At 49.6% G+C, this 19,506-nt stretch overlaps 1 protein-coding gene across 1 annotated transcript in view; it reads left to right on the forward strand.

Annotated features, from left to right (window-relative positions):
- The window catches only part of LOC139252381 (collagen alpha-1(XI) chain-like), a 185,891-nt gene that overhangs the window by 59,304 nt on the left and 107,081 nt on the right, over window positions 1-19,506 (forward strand). The window contains exons 7-8 of the mRNA XM_070873364.1: window positions 361-414; window positions 3,536-3,643. Of these exons, the coding sequence (XP_070729465.1) occupies window positions 361-414; window positions 3,536-3,643 (162 nt within the window). The remainder of the gene's footprint in view (window positions 1-360; window positions 415-3,535; window positions 3,644-19,506) is intronic.

A 19,506-nucleotide genomic window follows, 5' to 3' on the forward strand; every position in this document is an offset into this window, starting at 1 on the left:
GCACTCCCTCAGTACTGCCCCTCCGACAGTGCGGCACTCCCTCAGTACCTCCCCTCCGACAGTGCGGCGCTCCCTCAGTACTGCACACAGCGTGTCAGCCTGGTTTATATGCTTAAATCGCTGGAGTGGGACTTGATCCCACGACCTAATGACTCAGAGGTGAGAGTGCTACCCACTGAGCCACAACTGAGAACTTGTATCTCAGGGAGCACTGTGATTGGTCCAGGGAGACTGGGGGAGGATGTTGATTTGTGATTGGTCCAGCCAGACGGGTAAATTTCACACCTCAATTTCAGCCGCACTCTCCATCGGTCTCTGTTATTCCCGCTCCGGCTCACCAATTTCCTTTTATCGTTACAGGGACCTCCTGGGCCTCACGGACTCCAAGGCCCCATCGGACAACCCGGACCGGCTGTAAGTAAATGTGTTCACCGCTTCTTATAGTCTTTGAACCAGTGGAATACTCGTGGGAACAGAAGGAGGCCATTCAGCCCCTCGAGCCTGTTACACAGGAACAGGAGGAGGCCCATCCAGCCCCTCGAGCCTGTTACACAGGAACAGGAGGAGGCCCATCCAGCCCCTCGAGCCTGTTACACAGGAACAGGAGGGGGCCATTCAGCCCCTCGAGCCTGTTACACAGGAACAGGAGGAGGCCCATCCAGCCCCTCGAGCCTGTTACACAGGAACAGGAGGGGGCCATTCAGCCCCTCGAGCCTGTTACACAGGAACAGGAGGAGGCCCATTCAGCCCCTCGAGCCTGTTACACAGGAACAGGAGGAGGCCCATTCAGCCCCTCGAGCCTGTTACACAGGAACAGGAGGCCCATTCAGCCCCTGGAGCCTGTTACACAGGAACAGGAGGAGGCCATTCAGCCCCTCGAGCATGTTACACAGAAACAGGAGGCCCATTCAGCCCCTCGAGCCTATTACACAGGAACAGGAGGCCATTCAGCCCCTCGAGCCTGTTACACAGGAACAGGAGGCCCATTCAGCCCCTCGAGCCTGTTACACAGGAACAGGAGGAGGCCATTCAGCCCCTCGAGCCTGTTACACAGAAACAGGAGGAGGCTCATTCAGCCCCTCGAGCCTGTTACACAGGAACAGGAGGCCCATTCAGCCCCTCGAACCTGTTACACAGGAACAGGAGGAGCCCCATTCAGCCCCTCGAGCCTGTTACACAGGAACAGGAAGCCCATTCAGCCCCTCGAGCCTGTTACACAGAAACAGGAGGAGGCCCATTCAGTCCCTCGAGCCTGTTACACAGGAACAGGAGGAGGCCCATTCAGCCCCTCGAGCCTGTTACACAGGAACAGGAGGAGCCCCATTCAGCCCCTCGAGCCTGTTACACAGGAACAGGAGGCCCATTCAGCCCCTCGAGCCTGTTACACAGGAACAGGAGAACCATTCAGCCCCTCAAGCCTGTTACATAGGAACAGGAGGAGACCATTCAGCCCCTCGAGCCTGTTACACAGGAACAGGAGGAGGCCATTCAGCCCCTCGAGCCTGTTACACAGGAACAGGAGGAGGCCATTCAGCCCCTCGAGCCTGTTACACAGGAACAGGAGGAGGCCCATTCAGCCCCTCGAGTCTGTTGCACAGGAACAGGAGGAGGCCCATTCAGCCCCTCGAGCCTGTTACACAGGAACAGGAGGCCCATTCAGCCCCTCGAGCCTGTTACACAGGAACAGGAGGAGGCCCATTCAGCCCCTCGAGCCTGTTACACAGGAACAGGAGAACCATTCAGCCCCTCGAGCCTGTTACATAGGAACAGGAGGAGACCATTCAGCCCCTCGAGCCTGTTACACAGGAACAGGAGGAGGCCCATTCAGCCCCTCCAGCCTCCTCTGACATTCAATGAGATCATGGCTGGCCTGTAGATCTACTGTTTTCACCCGCCTTTATTGTATATCCCTTGATACCCTTACCCAACAAAAATCTATACTTCCAGTAACTCCAATTGACCCCCAGGACCCACAGCCTTTGGGGGGAGAGAGTACCCGATTCCCACCGCCCTTTGTGTGAAGAAGTGCTTCCTGACATCACCCTGAAGGGCCGGGCTGTAATGTTAAAGTCCGGCCGCTTGTTGTATAAACGATTGGTTAGGCCTCAGCTGCAGTTCAGGGCACCACACTTTCAGAAGGTGGCCAACCCCTGGAGACACCCCTGCCCCCCACCCCGAGGGAATAATCACTCTCCATCCATCCATCCGATCAACCCCTTTCGTCACCTTAAACACCTCGATCACATCACCCCTTAATCTCCGACACTCGAGGGATTATAAGCCCAGTCTGTCAGCGTCTCCTCGTAATTTAACCCGTTTAGTCCGGGAGGGAGGGACAAGATCACAACAACTCGCTGTGTAAACACATTCTCCCCGTCTCCCCCTCTGGTTCCATCGCCGATTATCGTCAATCTGTGTCCCTCTGGTTACCGGCCCTCCTGCCCCGGGGAACAGGTTCTCCTGATTTACTCTACAAAATCCCCTCACGATTTTGAACCCCTCTATTAAATCTCCTCTTAACCCTCTCTGCTCTGAGGAGAACAACCCCAGCTTCTCCAGTCTCTCCCCATCACTGAACGCCCTCATCCCCGGGACCATTCTGGTCAATCCCCTCTGCACCCTCTCCAGGGCCGTGACACCCTCCCTACAGTGCGGGGCCCAGAATTGGACACAATACTCCAGCTGGGGCCTAACCTGTGTGGTATAAAGGTTCACCATAACTTCCTTGCTTTTGTACTCTGTGCCTCTATTAATAAAGCCAAGAATTCCATATACTCTTTTAAAAGCCGTCTCAACTTGCCTGCCACCTTCAGCAATGTGTGTACCTACACCCCCTGATCTCCCTGCTCCCCCTATATGTGTGTACCTACACCCCCAGGTCTCCCTGCTCCCCCTGTATGTGTGTACCTACACCCCCAGGTCTCCCTGCTCCCCCTGTATGTGTGTAGCTACACCCCCAGGTCTCCCTGTTCCCCCTGTATGTGTGTAGCTACAACCCCCAGGTCTCCCTGCTCCCCCTGTATGTGTGTAGCTACACCCCCCAGGTCTCCCTGTTCCCCCTATATGTGTGTACCGACACCCCCCAGGCCTCCCTGCTCCCCCTATATGTGTGTACCTACACCCCAAGGTCTCCCTGCTCCCCCTATATGTGAGTACATACACCCCCAGGCCTCCCTGTTCCCCCTATATGTGTGTACATACACCCCCAGGTCTCCCTGCTCCCCCTATATGTGTGTACCGACACCCCCAGGTCTCGCTGCTCCCCCTATATGTGTGTACCTACACCCCCCAGGTCTCCCTGCTCCCCCTATATGTGTGTACATACACCCCCAGGCCTCCCTGTTCCTGTTCCCCCTTTCACATTGTGCCATTTAATCATTTCCTGGGTGTTTTTATTTTGCGGTGTGAGCTTGTGATGATTTGATTGTAATGGATCCATCATTGAACGTTGAACCTGGCTCGGGCGATGTGTGATCCAGCTGGTTACCCACGGCAGTAGATGAGAAAGTGAGACTGAATGTGCATCGTTTCCTAGGGAGGAGATGGAGAGCCTGGTCCCAGAGGACAGCAGGGAATGTTTGGACAGAAGGGTGATGAAGGGTCGCGGGGATTTCCTGGACCTCCAGGTCCAATCGGTCTGCAGGTGAGTGCCACACAATCAAACTGTATTTTGATAGCACCTTTAACGTAGTCAATGTCCCAAACTGCTTTGCAAAACCATTAGCAAACACAATGTGACACCAAGCCACATGAGGAGATATTAGGGCAGGTGACCAAAAGCTTGGTCAAAGAGGTGGGTTTTAAGGAGCATCTTAAAGGAGGAGAGAGAGGTAGAGAGGTAGAGAGGTAGAGAGGCGGGGAGGTTTAGGGAGGGAGTTCCAGAGCTTGGGGCCCAGGCAACAGAAGGCACGGCCACCAATGGTGGAGTGATTATCATCAGGAGGGCAGAATTAGAGGAGCGCAGACATCTCGGGGGGTTGTAAGGCTGGAGGAGGTTACAGAGATAGAGAGGGGCATAGGGGCTGGAGGGGGGTTACAGGGATAGGGAGGGGTGAAGGGGGAGGGGGTTACAGGGATAGGGAGGGGTGAAGGGGGAGGGGGTTACAGGGATAGGGAGGGGTGTAGGGGCTGGACGGGGTTAGAGAGATAGGGAGGGGTGTAGGGGGGAGGGGATTACAGGGATAGGGAGGGGTGTAGGGGGGGAGAGGATTACAGAGATAGGGAGGGGTGTAGGGGGGAGGGGGTTACAGGGATAGGGAGGGGTATGGGGGGAGGGGTATGGGGGGAGGGGGTTACAGGGATAGGGAGGGGTGTAGGGTGGGAGGGGGCTACAGGGATAGAGAGGGGTATGGGGGGAGGGGATTACAGAGATCAGGAGGGGTGTAGGTTGGGAGGGGTTTACAGGGATAGGGAGGGGTGTCGGGTAGGAGGGGGTTACAGGGATAGGGAGGGTGTAGGGGCTGGAGGGGGTTACAGGGATGGGTGTGTAGGGGGGATGGGTGTGTAGGGGGGATGGGTGTGTAGGGGGGGATGGGTGTGTAGGGGGGATGGGTGTGTAGGGGGGATGGGTGTGTAGGGGGGATGGGTGTGTAGGGGGGATGGGTGTGTAGGGGGGATGGGTGTGTAGGGGGGATGGGTGTGTAGTGGGGGATGGGTGTGTAGGGGGGGATGGGTGTGTAGGGGGGATGGGTGTGTAGGGGGGATGGGTGTGTAGGGGGATGGGTGTGTAGGGGGGATGGGTGTGTAGGGGGGATGGGTGTGTAGGGGGGATGGGTGTGTAGGGGGGATGGGTGTGTAGGGGGGATGGGTGTGAAGGGGGGATGGGTGTGTAGTGGGGATGGGTGTGTAGGGGGGATGGGTGTGAAGGGGGGATGGGTGTGTAGGGGGGGATGGGTGTGTAGTGGGGATGGGTGTGTAGGGGGGATGGGTGTGTAGGGGGGATGGGTGTGTAGGGGGGATGGGTGTGAAGGGGGGATGGGTGTGTAGGGGGGGATGGGTGTGTAGGGGGGATGGGTGTGTAGGGGGGATGGGTGTGAAGGGGGGATGGGTGTGTAGGGGGGATGGGTGTGTAGGGGGGATGGGTGTGTAGGGGGGGATGGGTGTGTAGGGGGGATGGGTGTGTAAGGGGGGGATGGGTGTGTCGGGGGGGATGGGTGTGTAGGGGGGATGGGTGTGTAAGGGGGGATGGGTGTGTAGGGGGGATGGGTGTGTAGGGGGGATGGGTGTGTAAGGGGGGATGGGTGTGTAGGGGGGATGGGTGTGTAAGGGGGGGATGGGTGTGTCGGGGGGGATGGGTGTGTAGGGGGGATGGGTGTGTAGGGGGGATGGGTGTGTAGGGGGGATGGGTGTGTAGGGGGGGATGGGTGTGTAGGGGGGATGGGTGTGTCGGGGGGGATGGGTGTGTAAGGGGGGGATGGGTGTGTAGGGGGGATGGGTGTGTAAGGGGGGGATGGGTGTGTCGGGGGGGATGGGTGTGTAGGGGGGATGGGTGTGTAGGGGGGATGGGTGTGTAGGGGGGATGGGTGTGTAGGGGGGGATGGGTGTGTAGGGGGGATGGGTGTGTCGGGGGGGATGGGTGTGTCGGGGGGGATGGGTGTGTAGGGGGGATGGGTGTGTAGGGGGGATGGGTGTGTAGGGGGGATGGGTGTGTAAGGGGGGGATGGGTGTGTCGGGGGGGATGGGTGTGTAGGGGGGATGGGTGTGTTGGGGTGGTTACTCTGCGAGGGAGATATCAGTCTGGATATTAATTCAGTAATGGGTCAAACCTTGCACAAGACACTGATGCAGAATTAGAGAATCGGAGAAAGTTGCCACACAGACGGAGGCCATTCGGCCCGTCGAGCCAGTGCTGGCTCTGTGAACGAGCCATGGTGCTCAGTCCCACATCCCGTGTTTTGTCCGTAACCCTGTCAGTTGCTGATCCTCCAGTACCTGTCCGAGTCTGTTTTACAATTATTGATGGACCCGGCTTCCTACACCTTTTCAGGGAGAGCGTTCGCGCTGGAGACAACTCTCTGAGTGAAAACATTTCTCCTCATCTCCCCTCGAGATCTTTTGCCAGTAATGTTGAACCTATGACCTTTGGTTACTGACCCAATAACGTTCCGACTCGAGGACACTGACACCGGTACTGGGGTAAGAGGGGACGGGCTCCACTTAAACCGGGCTGGGACCAGTAACCTGGCGAATCGAATAACTCGGGCTCTCGATATGGCTTTAAACTAAAAAGGTGAGGCGATTGGGGCTCCGCTGAGGGGACATTCAGAAATCTAAAGAGAAAGGTCAAGGCAATGGATATGTGCAGTGATTTAAGAACATAAGAAATAGGAGCAGGAGTGGGCCATTCGGCCCCTTGAGCCTGCTCCACTATTCAATAAGATCATGGCTGATCTGATCATGGACTCAGCTCCACTTCCCCGCCCGCTCCCCATAACCCTTTACTCCCTTATTGCGTAAAAATCTGTCTATCTCCGCCTTTAATATATTCAATGACCCAGCCTCCACAGCTCTCTGGGGCAGAGAATTCCACAGATTTATCAGAACATAAGAACATAAGAAATAGCAGGAGGAGAAGGCCATCCCCACCCCCTCCCCATAACCCCTTATTCCCTTATCGTTGAAACTATCTATTTCTGTCTTAAATTTATTTAATGTCCCAGCTTCCACTGCTCCCTGAGGTAGACAATTCCACAGATTTACAACCCTCCGAGAGAAGAAGTTCTCTCTGCATCCACCTTGTCAAGCCCCCTCATAATCTGATACGTTTCGATAAGATCACCTCTCATTCTTCTGAATTTCAATGAGTAGAGGCCCAACCTACTCAACCTTTCCTCATAAGTCAACCCCCTCATCCCTGGAATCAACCGAGTGAACCTTCTCTGAACTGCCTCCAAAGCAAGTATATCCTTTCTTAAATATGGAAACCAAAACTGCACGCAGTACTCCAGGTGTGGCCTCACCAATACCCTGTATAACTGTAGCAGGACTTCTCTGCTTTTATACTCCATCCCCTTTGCAATAAAGGCCAAGATTCCATTGGCCTTCCTGATCACTTGCTGTACCTGCATACTAACCTTTTGTGTTTCATGCACCAGTACCCCCAGGTCCTGCTGTACTGCAGCACTTTGCAATCTTTCTCCATTAAATAATAGGAGGAGCTTGTAACAAAGGTAATGCAATAATCATGGGGGACTTTAATCTTCATATAGCCTGGACAAATCAACTTGGCAAAGGTCGTCTGGAGGACGAGTTCATGGACTGCATTTGGGGCAGTTTCCTAAAACAATATGTCATGGAGCCAACCAGAGAACAGGCTATTTTAGATCTTGTATCGTGTAATGAGACAGAGTTAATTAGCAATCTCCTAGTAAAGGACCCTCTGGGGCAGAGTGATCATAATATGATAGAATTTGAGTTTGAAACTGACATTCTTAAATCTGACAATAGAATCTTCAATTTAAACAAAGCCTTCGAGAGGGAGCAGAAAAGATTTACGAGAATGGTCCCAGGGATGAGGGACTTCAGTTCCGTGGATAGACTGGAGAAGCTGGGGTTGTTCTCCTTGGAGCAGAGAAGGTTGAGAGGAGATTTGATCGAGGTGTTCACAATCATGAGGGGTCTGGACAGAGTAGATCGAGAGAGAGAAGGGTCGGGAACCAGAGGACACAGATTGAAGGCGATTGGCAGAAGAACCAAAGGCGACATGAGGAAAAGATTTTTATGCAGCGAGTGCTTAGGATCTGGAATGCGCTGCCTGAGAGGGTGGTGGAGGCAGACTCAATCACGGCTTTCAAAAGGGAGTTGGATAAATACCTGAAGGAAAAATAATTGCAGGGCTACGGGGAAAGGGCGGGGCAGTGGGACTGGCTGAGGGGCTCTTGCAGGGAGTCAGCACGGATTCGATGGGCCGAATGGCCTCCTTCTGCGCTGTAACCGTTCTCTGATTCCATGAAAGCCAATTACGTGGGTATGAGGGGTGATTTGGCTAAGGTAGATTGTGAAATAAGATTAAAAGATATCACAGTAGATAAACAGTGGTACACATTTAAAGAAATATTCTAAAATTCTCAACGAATATACATTCCATTGAGAAATAAAAACTCCATGAAAATTGATCCATCTGTGGATAAGTAAAAAGATTAAGGATTGCATTAGATGGAAAGAAGAGGCTTGTAATGTTGTGAAGCATAATAGTAAGCCTGAGGATTGGGAGAGTTTCAGAAACCAGCAAAGGGTGACCAAAAAATGGATAAAAAGGGAGAAAATCGACAGAGAGAAAACTAGCAAGGAATATAAAACAGATTGTTAGAGCTTCTACAAGTTTGTAAACAGGAAGAGAGTAACAAAAGTAAACATTGGTCCCTCAGAGGCTGAGGTAGGAGAAATTATTGTGGGCAATGAGGATATGGCAGAAACGTTAAACAAATATTTTGTATCTGTCTTCACAGTAGAAGATGTACAACACGTACCTAAAAGGTGGGGAACCAAGGGTCTAGTGAGGGTGAGGAACTTAATGTAATTAGTATCAGTAGAGTAAAGGTACTAGAGAAAGTAATGGGACTAAAAGTCGACAAAGCCCCTGGACCTGACGGCCTACATCCTCGAGTTCTAAAAGATGTGGCTGTGGAGACAGTGGATGCACTGGTTTCGATCTTTCAAAATTCCCCAGATTCAGGAACGGTCCCAGCGGATTGGAAGGTCGCAAATTTAACCCCACTATTCAAGAAAGGCGGGAGAGAGAAAACAGGGAACTACAGGCCAGTTAGTCTGACATTGGGAAAATGCTGGAATCTATTATTAGGGAAATGGTAACAGGACACTTAGAAATTAATAACATGATTAGGCAGAGTCAGTATGGGTTTATGAAAGGGAAATCGTGTTTAACAAATTTATTAGCGTTTTCTGAGGATGTAACAAGCAGGGTACATAAAGGGGAACCAGTGGATGTAGTATATTTGGATTTCCATTCGATGAGATGCCACATAAAAGGTTGCTACACACGATAAAGGCTCATGGGATTAGAGGTAATGTATCCTCCAATGCCATGAGCATGGCTAGAGGACTGGATAGTGGACGGAAAACAGAGGGCAGGAATAAACGGGTCATTTTTAGGTTGGCAGGCTGTAACTAGTGAGGTGCTGCAAGGATCAGTGCTGGGGCCCCAGCTATTTACACTCTATATTAATGGCCTAGACCCACCGAGTATAATATATCCAAGTTTGCTGATGATACAAAGCTAGGTGGGACAGTAAGATGTGAGGAGGATTCAAAGAGTCTGCAAAGGGATATAGATAGACTGAGTGAGTGGGCAGTAAGGTGGCAGATGGAGTGGGGAAAGGTGAGTTTATTCACTTTAGTAGGAAGAATAGAAAAACAGAATATTTTTTAAATGGTGAGAGACTATTAAGTGTTGGTATTCAGAGAGATTTGGGTGCCCCTCGTACAGGAAACACAGAGTTAGTATGTAGGTACAGCAAGCCATCAGGAAGGCAAATGTATGTTGGCCTTTATTGCGAGGGGGTTGGAGTACAAAAGTAAAGAAGTCTTGCTACATTAGGGTAGTTATGGAAAAGGACAAAGATAGACCAGGAATAAAAGTTCTCAATTGTGGTAAAGCCAATTTTACTGAGCTGAGATGGGATTTGACCAAAGTGGACTGGAAACAGCTACTTGAAGGTGAATCAGTGTGAGAGCAGTGGGAGGAATTAAAGGAGGAGATCCTGAGGGTTCAGAACAAGTATGTTCCCTTAAAGAAAAAGGGTGGGACCAACAAATCCAGAACCCCTGGATGTTTATGGACTTACAGGGTAGGATAAAGAATAAAGGGGAGCTTATGACAGATCCTGAGAACTCAATGCTGCAGAAACTCCAGAGCAGTATAGAAAGTGCAGGGGTGCAATTAAAAAATATATCAGGAAATCAAAGAGAGAGCATGAGAGAATGTTGGCAAGTAAAATCAGGGAAAACCAAAAGATGTTTTATAAATACATTAAGAGCAAGAGGATAACTAGAGAAAGAGTGGGGCCTGTTAGAGACCACAAAGGAAATCTGTGTGTGGAGGCAGAAGATGTGGGTATGGTTCTTAATGAATACTTTACATCTGTTTTCACAAAAGAGAGGGGCAATGCAGACTTTGCAATGAGGGAGGAGGAGTGTGAAATATTAGATGAAATAAACATAGAGAGAGAGGAAGTATTAAGGAGCTTAGCACCTTTGAAAGTGAATAAATCCCCGGGCCCAGATGAAATGTATCCCAGGATGTTGAGAAGCAAAAGAGGAAATAGCAGAGGCTCTGACCATCATTTTCCAATCCTCTCTGGCTACAGGTGTGGTGCCAGAGGACTGGAGGACTGCTAATGTTATACCGTTGTTTAAAAGGGAGAAAGGGATAGACCGAGTAATTACAGGCCAGTCAGCCTAACCTCAGGATGGGAAAATTATTGGAAATATTACTGAGGGACAGGATAAACCTTCATTTGGACAGACACAGATTAATCTAGGACAGTCAGCATGGATTTGTTAAGGGAAAGTTGTATCTGACTAATTTGATTGAATTTTTCGAGGCGGTAACCAGGAAGGTTGATGAGGGCAGTGTGTACGATGTAGTGTATATGGATTTTAGCAAAGCTTTTGATAAGGTCCCACATGGCAGATTGGTCACGAAAGTAAAAGCCCCTGGGATCCAGGGCAAAGTGGCAAGTTGGATCCAAAATTGGCTCAGAGGCAGGAAGCAAAGGGTAATGGTTGGTGGGTGTTATTGTGACTGGAAGGCTGACTCCATGGGGTTCAGTAGGGCTCAGTACTGGGCCTCTTGCTTTTTGTGATATATATCAATGATTTAGACTTAAATGTTGGGGGGGTATGATTAAGAAGTTTGCAGATGATACTAAAATTGCCGTGTTGTTGATAATGAAGAAGAAAGCTGTAGACTGCAGGAAGATATCAATGTACTGGTCAGGTGGGCAGAACAGTGGCAAATAAAAAAAAACAATGATTAAGAAAGGGAAGATAGACTATGAAAGTAAACTGACACAAAATATAAAAACAGATAGCAAGAGTTTCTGTAGGTATATAAAAAGGGAAAGAGTGGCTAAAGTAAATGTTGGTCCCTTAGAGGACGAGACTGGGAAATTAGTGATGGGGAACATGGAGATGGCAGAAACTCTGAACAAATATTTTGTATCACTTTACGGTAGAGGACACTAACAATATTCCAACAGTGGATAGTCAAGGGGATATGGGGGGGGGCGGGGAACTTAACACAATCACAATCACTAAGGAGGTGGTACTCAGTAAGATAATGGGACTAAAGGCAGATAAATCCCCTGGACCTGATGGCTTGCACCCTAGGGTCTTAAGAGAAGTAGCGGCAGGGATAGTGGCTGCATTGGTTTTAATTTACCAAAATTCCTGGATTCTGGGGAGGTCCCAGCAGATTGGAAAACTGCAAATGTAACACCCCTATTTAAAAAAGGAGGCAGACAAAAAGCAGGAAACTATAGACCAGTTAGCCTAACATCTGTGGTTGGGAAAATGTTGGAGTCCATTATTAAAGAAGCAGTAGCAGGACATGTGGAAAAGCAAAATTCGGTCAGGCAGAGTCAGCATGGTTTTATGAAGGGGAAGGCATGTTTGACAAATTTGCTGGAATTTTTTGAGGATGTAATGAACAGGGTGGATAAAGGGGAACCAGTGGATGTGGTGTATTTGGATTTCCAGAAGGCATTTGATAAGGTGCCACATAAAAGGTTACTGCACAAGATAAAAGTTCACGGGGTTGGGGGTAATATATTAGCATGGATAGAGGATTGGCTAACTAACAGAAAACAGAGAGTCGGGATAAATGGTTCATTCTCGGGTTAGCAACCAGTAACTAGTGGGGTGTCACAGGGATCAGTGCTGGGACCCCAACTATTTACAATCTATATTAACGACTTGGAAGAAGGGACTGAGTGTAATGTAGCCAAGTTTGCTGATGATACAAAGATGGGAGGAAAAGCAATGTGTGAGGAGGACACAAAATCTGCAAAAGGACAGACAGGCTAAGTGAGTGGTCAAAAATTTGGCAGATGGAGTATAATGTTGGAAAGTGTGAGGTCATGCACTTTGGCAGAAAAAAAATCAAAGAGCAAGTTATTTAAATGGAGAAAGATTGCAAAGTGCTGCAGTACAGCGGGACCTGGGGGTACTTGTGCACAAAACACAAAAGGTTAGTATGCAGGTACAGCAAGTGATCAGGAAGACCATTGGTATCTTGGTCTTTATTGCAAAGGGGATGGAGTATAAAAGCAGGGAAGTCTTGCTACAGTTATACAGGGTATTGGTGAGGCCACACCTGGAGTACTGCGTGCAGTTTTGGTTTCCATATTTACGAAAGAATATACTTGCTTTGGAGGCAGTTCAGAGAAGGTTCACTAGATTGATTCTGGGGATGAGGGGGTTGAGTTATGAGGAAAGGTTGAGTAGGTTGGGCCTCTACTCATTGGAATTCAGAAGAATGAGAGGTGATCTTATCGAAACGTATAAGATTATGAGGGGGTTTGACAAGGTGGATGCAGAGAGGATGTTTCCACTGATGGGGGAGACTAGAACTAGAGGGCATGATCTTAGAATAAGGGGCCACCCATTTAAAACTGAGATGAGGAGAAATTTCTTCTCTCAGAGGGTTGTAAATCTGTGGAATTTGCCGCCTGAGAAATCTGTGGAAGCTGGGACATTGAATAAAGTTAAGACAGAGATACTCAGTTTCTTAACCGATAAGGGTATAAGGGTTTATGTGGAACGAGCAGGGAAGTGGACCTGAGTCCATGATCAGATCAGCATTCGTAATAAGGTGGATGAATTAACTGCGCAGACTGCTGTTAACGGATATGGTGTCATTGAGATTACGGAGACATGGCTCCAGGGTGACCAAGGCTGGGAACTCAACATCCAGGGGTATTCAACATTCAGGAAGGATAGACAGAAAGGAAAAGGAGGCAGGGTGGCGTTGCTGGTTAAAGAGGAAATTAATGCAATAGTAAGGAGGGACATTAGCCTGGATGATGCGGAATCGGTATGGGTGGAGCTACGGAATACCATAGGGCAGAAAACGCGAGTGGGAGTTGTGTACAGACCACCAAACAGTAGTAGTGAGGTTGGGGACAGCCTCAAACAAGAAATAAGGGATGTGTGCAATAAAGGTACAGCAGTTATCATGGGTGACTTTAATCTACATATTTATTGGGCTAACCAACCTGGTAGCAATGCGGTGGAGGAGGATTTCCTGGAGTGTATAAGGGATGGTTTTCTAGACCAATATGTCGAGGAACCAACTAGAGGGCTGGCCATCCTAGACTGGGTGATGTGTAATGAGAAAGGACTAATTAGCAATCTTGTTGTGCGAGGCCCCTTGGTGATGAGTGACCATAACATGATAGAATTCTTCATTAAGATGGAGAGTGACACAGTTAATTCAGAAACTAGGGTCCTGAACTTAAGGAAAGGTAACATCGATGGTATGAGACGTGAATTGGCTAGAATAGACTGGCAAATGATACTTAAAGGGTTGACGGTGGATAGGCAATGGCAAACATTTAAAGATCACATGGATGAACTTCAGCAATTGTACATCCCTGCTTGGCGTCAAAATAAAACGGGGAAGTTGGCTCAACCGTGACTAACAAGGGAAATTAGGGATAGTGTTAAATCCAAGGAAGAGGCATTAAATTGGCCAGAAAAAGCAGCAAACCTGAGGACTGGGAGAAATGTAGAATTCAGCAAAGGACAAAGTTTAATTAGGAGGGGGAGAATAGAGTATGAGAGGAAGCTTGCTGGGAACTTAAAAACTGACTGCAAAATCTTCTATAGATAAGTGAAGAGAAAAAGATTAGTGAAGACAAACCAAGGTCCCTGGCAGCCGGATTCAGGTGAATTTATAATGGGGAACAAAAAAATGGCGGACCAATTGAACAAATACTTTGGTTCTGTCTTCACGAAGGAAGACACAAATAACCTTCCAGAAATACTAGGGGACGAGGGTCTAGCGAGAACGAGGAACTGAAGGATATTCTTATTAGTCAGGAAATTGTGTTTGGGAAATTGATGGGATTAAAGGTCGATAAATCCCCGGGGCCTGATAGTCTGCATCCCAGAGTACTTAAGAAAGTGGTCCTAGAAATAGTGGATGCATTGGTGGTCATTTTCCAACATTCTATCGACTCTAGATTAGTTTCTATGGATTGGAGGGTGGTTAATGTAACCCCACTTTTTAAAAAAGGAGGGAGAGAGAAAACGGGTAATTATAGACCGGTTAGCCTGACATCGTAGTGGGGAAAATGTTGGAATCAATTATTAAAGATTAAATAGCAGCGCATTTGGAAAGCAGTGACAGGATCGGTCCAAGTCAGCATGGATTTATGAAAGGGAAATCATGCTTGACAAATCTTCTGGAATTTTTTGAGGATGTAACTAGTAGAGTGGACAAGGGAGAACCAGTGGATGTGGTGTATTTGGACTTTCAAAAGGCTTTTGACAAGGTCCCACACAAAAGATTGTTGTGCAAAATTAAAACACATGGTATTGGGGGTAATGTATTGACGTGGATAGAGAACTGGTTGGCAGGCAGGAAGCAAAGAGTGGGAATAAACGGGTCCTTTTCAGAATGGCAGGCAGTGACTAGTCGGGTGCTGCAGGGTTCAGTGCTGGGACCCCAACTATTTACAATACTCATAAATGATTTAGACGAAGGAATTGAATGTAATATCTCCAAGTTTGCAGATGACACTAAGCTGGGTGGCAGTGTGAGCTGTGAGGAGGATGCTAAGAGGCTGTAGGGTGACTTGGACAGGTTAGGTGAGTGGGCAAATGCATGGCAGATGCAGTATAATGTGGATAAATGTGAGATTATCCACTTTGGTGGCAAAAACAGAGAGACAGACTATTATCTGAATGGTGACAGATTAGAAAAAGGGGAGGTGCAATGAGACCTGGGTGTCATGGTACATCAGTCATTGAAAGTTGACATGTAGGTACAGCAGGCAGTGAAGAAGGTAAATGGCATGTTGACCTTCAAAGCACGAGGAGTTGAGTACAGGGGCAGGGAGGTCTTACTGCAGTTGTACAGGGCCTTGCTGAGGCCACACCTGGAGTATTGTGTTCAGTTTTAGTCTCCTAATCTGAGGAAGGACATTCTTGCTATTGACGGAGTGCAGCGAAGGTTCACTAGACTGATTCCCGGGATGGCAGGACTGACATATAAAGAAAAACTGGATCGACTAGTCTTCTATTCACTGGAATTTAGAAGAATGAGAGGGGATCTCATAGAAACATAAAATTCTGACGGGATTGGACAGATTAAATAGAGGAAGAATGTTCCCGATGTTAGGGAAGTCCAGAACCAGGGGTCACAGTCTCAGGATAAGGGGTAAGCCATTTAGGACTGAGATGAGGAGGAATTTCTTCACTCAGAGGGTGGTGAATCTTTGGAATTCTCTGCCCCTGAGGGCTGTGGAGGCTCAGTCTCTGAGTATATTCAAGGCTGAGATCGATAGATTTTTGACTCCGATGGGGATCGGGCGGGAAAGTGGACTTGAGGTCGAAGATCAGCCGTGATCTTATTGAATGGCGGAGCAGGCTCGAGGGGCCGAATGGCCGACTCCTGCTCCAATTTCTTATGTTTGCTAAAGGGAATAAATGTTCCCTATCTATTCTCTTAAACCGTCCTATGAACTTGCAAAGCTCTGTTCGGGCACCATTCCTCCCACCACATGCTGCGAGTGTAAACCTTCATAACACCTCACGCTGAGCTGAAGAGGGCTGGGAGAAGACTGGTGTGGGCCATAAACAGGGGCACGGAGCCGTTAGGTCGAATGGTCCGCGTCATCTCACCCTATCCCCATATCCTTCTATTCCCTTCTCCCTCATGAGTTTATCCAGCTTTCCCTTAAATACATCGATACTATTCACCTCAACCCCTCCCTGTGGCAGTGAGTTCCACATTCTCACCCCTCTCTGGGTAAAGAGGTTTCTCCTGAATTCCCCATTGGGTTTATCAGTGACTGTCTGATATTGATGGTCCCTAGTTCTGGTCTCCCCTTGCTGTGCCTGAAATCATCCAACCATCGGCACAGAAGCCTGCAGATGTCCAGAGCTCCATCATTCTGGGTAATTTCGATGCTTTTATCTTTTAATAATAATTGGCTTTTAATTCGGTAGAAAGTACATTATTCTCATTCATCATGTTGGTCTGTCATTTACCATAAACCTTCTCCCATTACAATCAGGCTTAATGTGACGTTAATTTAATGAGCAGTCTCAGCTGGCACAGAGCAGCTGTATAAACCGCATTGTCTAACCCGTGCTATACCTGCCCTGGGAGCGTTTGATGGGACAGTGTAGAGGGAGCATTACTCTGTATCTAACCCCGTGCTGTACCTGCCCTGGGAGTGTTTGATGGGACAGTGTAGAGAGAGCTTTACTCTGTATCTAACCCCCTGTACCTGTCCTGGGAGTGTTTGATGGGACAATGTAGAGGGAGCTTTACTCTGTATCTAACCCCCCTGTACCTGCCCTGGGAGTGTTTGATGGGACAGTGTAGAGAGAGCTTTACTCTGTATCTAACCCGTGCTGTACCTGCCCTGGGCGTGTTTGATGAGACAGTGTAGAGGGAGCTTTACTCTGTATCTAACCCCGTGCTGTACCTGCCCTGGGAGTGTTTGACGGGACAATGTAGAGGGAGCTTTACTCTGTATCTAACCCCGTGTAACTGCCCTGGGAGTGTTTGATGGAACAGTGTAGAGGGAGACTTATTCTGAATCTAACCCCCTATACCTGCCCTGGGAGTGTTTGATGGGACAGTGTAGAGGGAGCTTTACTCTGTATCTAACCCCGTGCTGTACCTGCCCTGGGAGTGTTTGACGGGACAATGTAGAGGGAGCTTTACTCTGTATCTAACCCCGTGTAACTGCCCTGGGAGTGTTTGATGGAACAGTGTAGAGGGAGACTTATTCTGAATCTAACCCCCTATACCTGCCCTGGGAGTGTTTGATGGGACAGTGTAGAGGGAGCTTTACTCTGTATCTAACCCCGTGCTGTACCTGCCCTGGGAGTGTTTGATGGTACAGTATAGAGGGAGCTTTACTCTGTATCTAACCCTGTGCTGTACCTGCCCTGGGAGTGTATGATGGGACAGTATAAAGGGAACTTTACTCTGTATCTAACCCCCTGTACCTGCCCTGGGAGTGTTTGATGGGACAGTGAGTGATGAACTGGGGAAGTGTTAAATGCCTCTTACACGATGAGCACAAAACTCAGAGGATAAAGTAACAATCGCTCTTTGTTTAAAATACCTTTTTGCCAGTCCCACCTTTACCAAGGAGCCCAGTAAATCGCGGTTGATTTGGACAGCGAGGTGATGTTGCGACCATGACTAGAAATGATTAATGTATCTTGCGAGAGAGTTATTTGGCACCTGGATATACGTTCGACACTCAACTCTTCCAAACCATTTCAATGTCAGTACAAAATGAAGGAGAATTGCTGCGGAGCTCAGTGCTGGCACTGTCCGAGCCCAGCAACGGAGCTCCCTCATCAGACACTCAGGTTCCTCCGCTCCATTGCATGGTGCTGAACTGGCGACAGTGAATCAGCACCTTTCACCTCTCCCAGTGCCCCAGGAGCAACAGGCAGCTGATTCACTAATACCAGTCAAACCATGGCCCAGAGGCAATATACATCCCGGAGACACTGAGAACGAGACAGAGAGAGCGTGACACAGAGAGCGAGAGAGGGAGAGCGAGACACAGAGAGCGAGAGACCGAGAGAGAGAGCGAGAGAGAGAGAGAGCGAGAGCGAGAGCGAGAGACAGAGAGAGAGGCACAGAGAGCGAGCGAGAGAGAGAGCGAGAGCGAGACACAGAGAGCGAGAGACAGAGAGAGAGACCGAGAGAGAGACCGAGAGAGAGAGCGAGAGAGAGAGAGAGCGAGAGCGAGAGACAGAGAGAGAGGCACAGAGAGCGAGAGAGAGAGAACGAGACAGAGAGCGAGAGACAGAGAGCGAGGCACAGAGAGCGAGAGACAGAGAGAGAGACAGAGAGAGTGAGCGAGACAGAGAGAGAGGCACAGAGAGAGCGAGAGAGAGAGAGAGAGAGAGCGAGGCACAGAGAGCGAGCCAGAGACAGAGAGCGAGAGACAGAGAGCGAGAGACAGAGAGCGAGAGACAGAGAGAGAGGCACAGAGAGCGAGAGACAGAGAGCGAGAGACAGAGAGCGAGAGACAGAGAGCGAGACAGAGAGAGAGAGACAGAGAGCGAGAGTCAGAGAGCGAGAGACAGAGAGCGAGACAGAGAGCGAGAGTCAGAGAGCGAGAGACAGAGAGCGAGAGACAGAGAGCGAGAGTCAGAGAGCGAGAGTCAGAGAGCGAGAGACAGAGAGCGAGAGACAGAGAGCGAGAGACAGAGAGCGAGAGACAGAGAGCGAGAGACAGAGAGCGAGAGACAGAGAGCGAGAGACAGAGAGAGAGGCACAGAGAGCGAGAGCGAGAGAGATAGAGCAAGAGAGAGAGAGCGAGAGACAGAGAGAGAGGCACAGAGAGCGAGAGACAGAGAGCGAGGCACAGAGAGCGAGAGCGAGAGAGATAGAGCAAGAGAGAGAGAGCGAGAGAGAGAGAGCGAGAGACACAGAGCGAGAGACAGAGAGCGAGAGACAGAGAGAGAGACAGAGAGCGAGAGACAGAGAGAGAGGCACAGAGAGCGAGAGACAGAGAGCGAGACACAGAGAGAGCGAGAGAGAGAGAGAGAGAGAGCGAGGCACAGAGAGCGAGAGACAGAGAGCGAGAGACAGAGAGAGAGGCACAGAGAGCGAGAGCGAGAGAGATAGAGCAAGAGAGAGAGAGCGAGAGAGAGAGAGCGAGAGACACAGAGCGAGAGACAGAGAGCGAGAGACAGAGAGCGAGAGACAGAGAGCGAGAGACAGAGAGCGAGAGTCAGAGAGCGAGACACAGAGAGAGCGAGAGAGAGAGAGAGAGAGAGCGAGGCACAGAGAGCGAGCGAGAGACAGAGAGAGAGGCACAGAGAGCGAGAGAGAGAGAGCGAGAGAGAGAGAGCCAGAGAGCGAGAGAGAAAGCGAGAGACAGAGAGCGGGAGACAGAGAGCGGGAGACAGAGAGCGAGAGACAGAGAGCGAGAGACAGAGAGCGAGAGACAGAGAGCGAGAGACAGAGAGCGAGAGTCAGAGAGCGAGAGACAGAGAGCGAGAGACAGAGAGCGAGAGACAGAGAGCGAGAGACAGAGAGCGAGAGACAGAGAGCGAGAGACAGAGAGCGAGAGACAGAGAGAGAGAGAGAGAGACAGAGAGACAGAGAGCGAGAGAGAGAGACAGAGAGACAGAGAGCGAGAGAGAGAGACAGAGAGAGAGGCACAGAGAGCGAGAGACAGAGAGCGAGAGACAGAGAGAGAGACAGAGAGCGAGAGACAGAGAGCGAGAGACAGAGAGAGAGGCACAGAGAGCGAGAGACAGAGAGCGAGAGACAGA

Source organism: Pristiophorus japonicus, unplaced genomic scaffold, assembly GCF_044704955.1.
Source record: "Pristiophorus japonicus isolate sPriJap1 unplaced genomic scaffold, sPriJap1.hap1 HAP1_SCAFFOLD_462, whole genome shotgun sequence".
In the NCBI taxonomy this organism is placed as follows: domain Eukaryota; kingdom Metazoa; phylum Chordata; class Chondrichthyes; family Pristiophoridae; genus Pristiophorus; species Pristiophorus japonicus.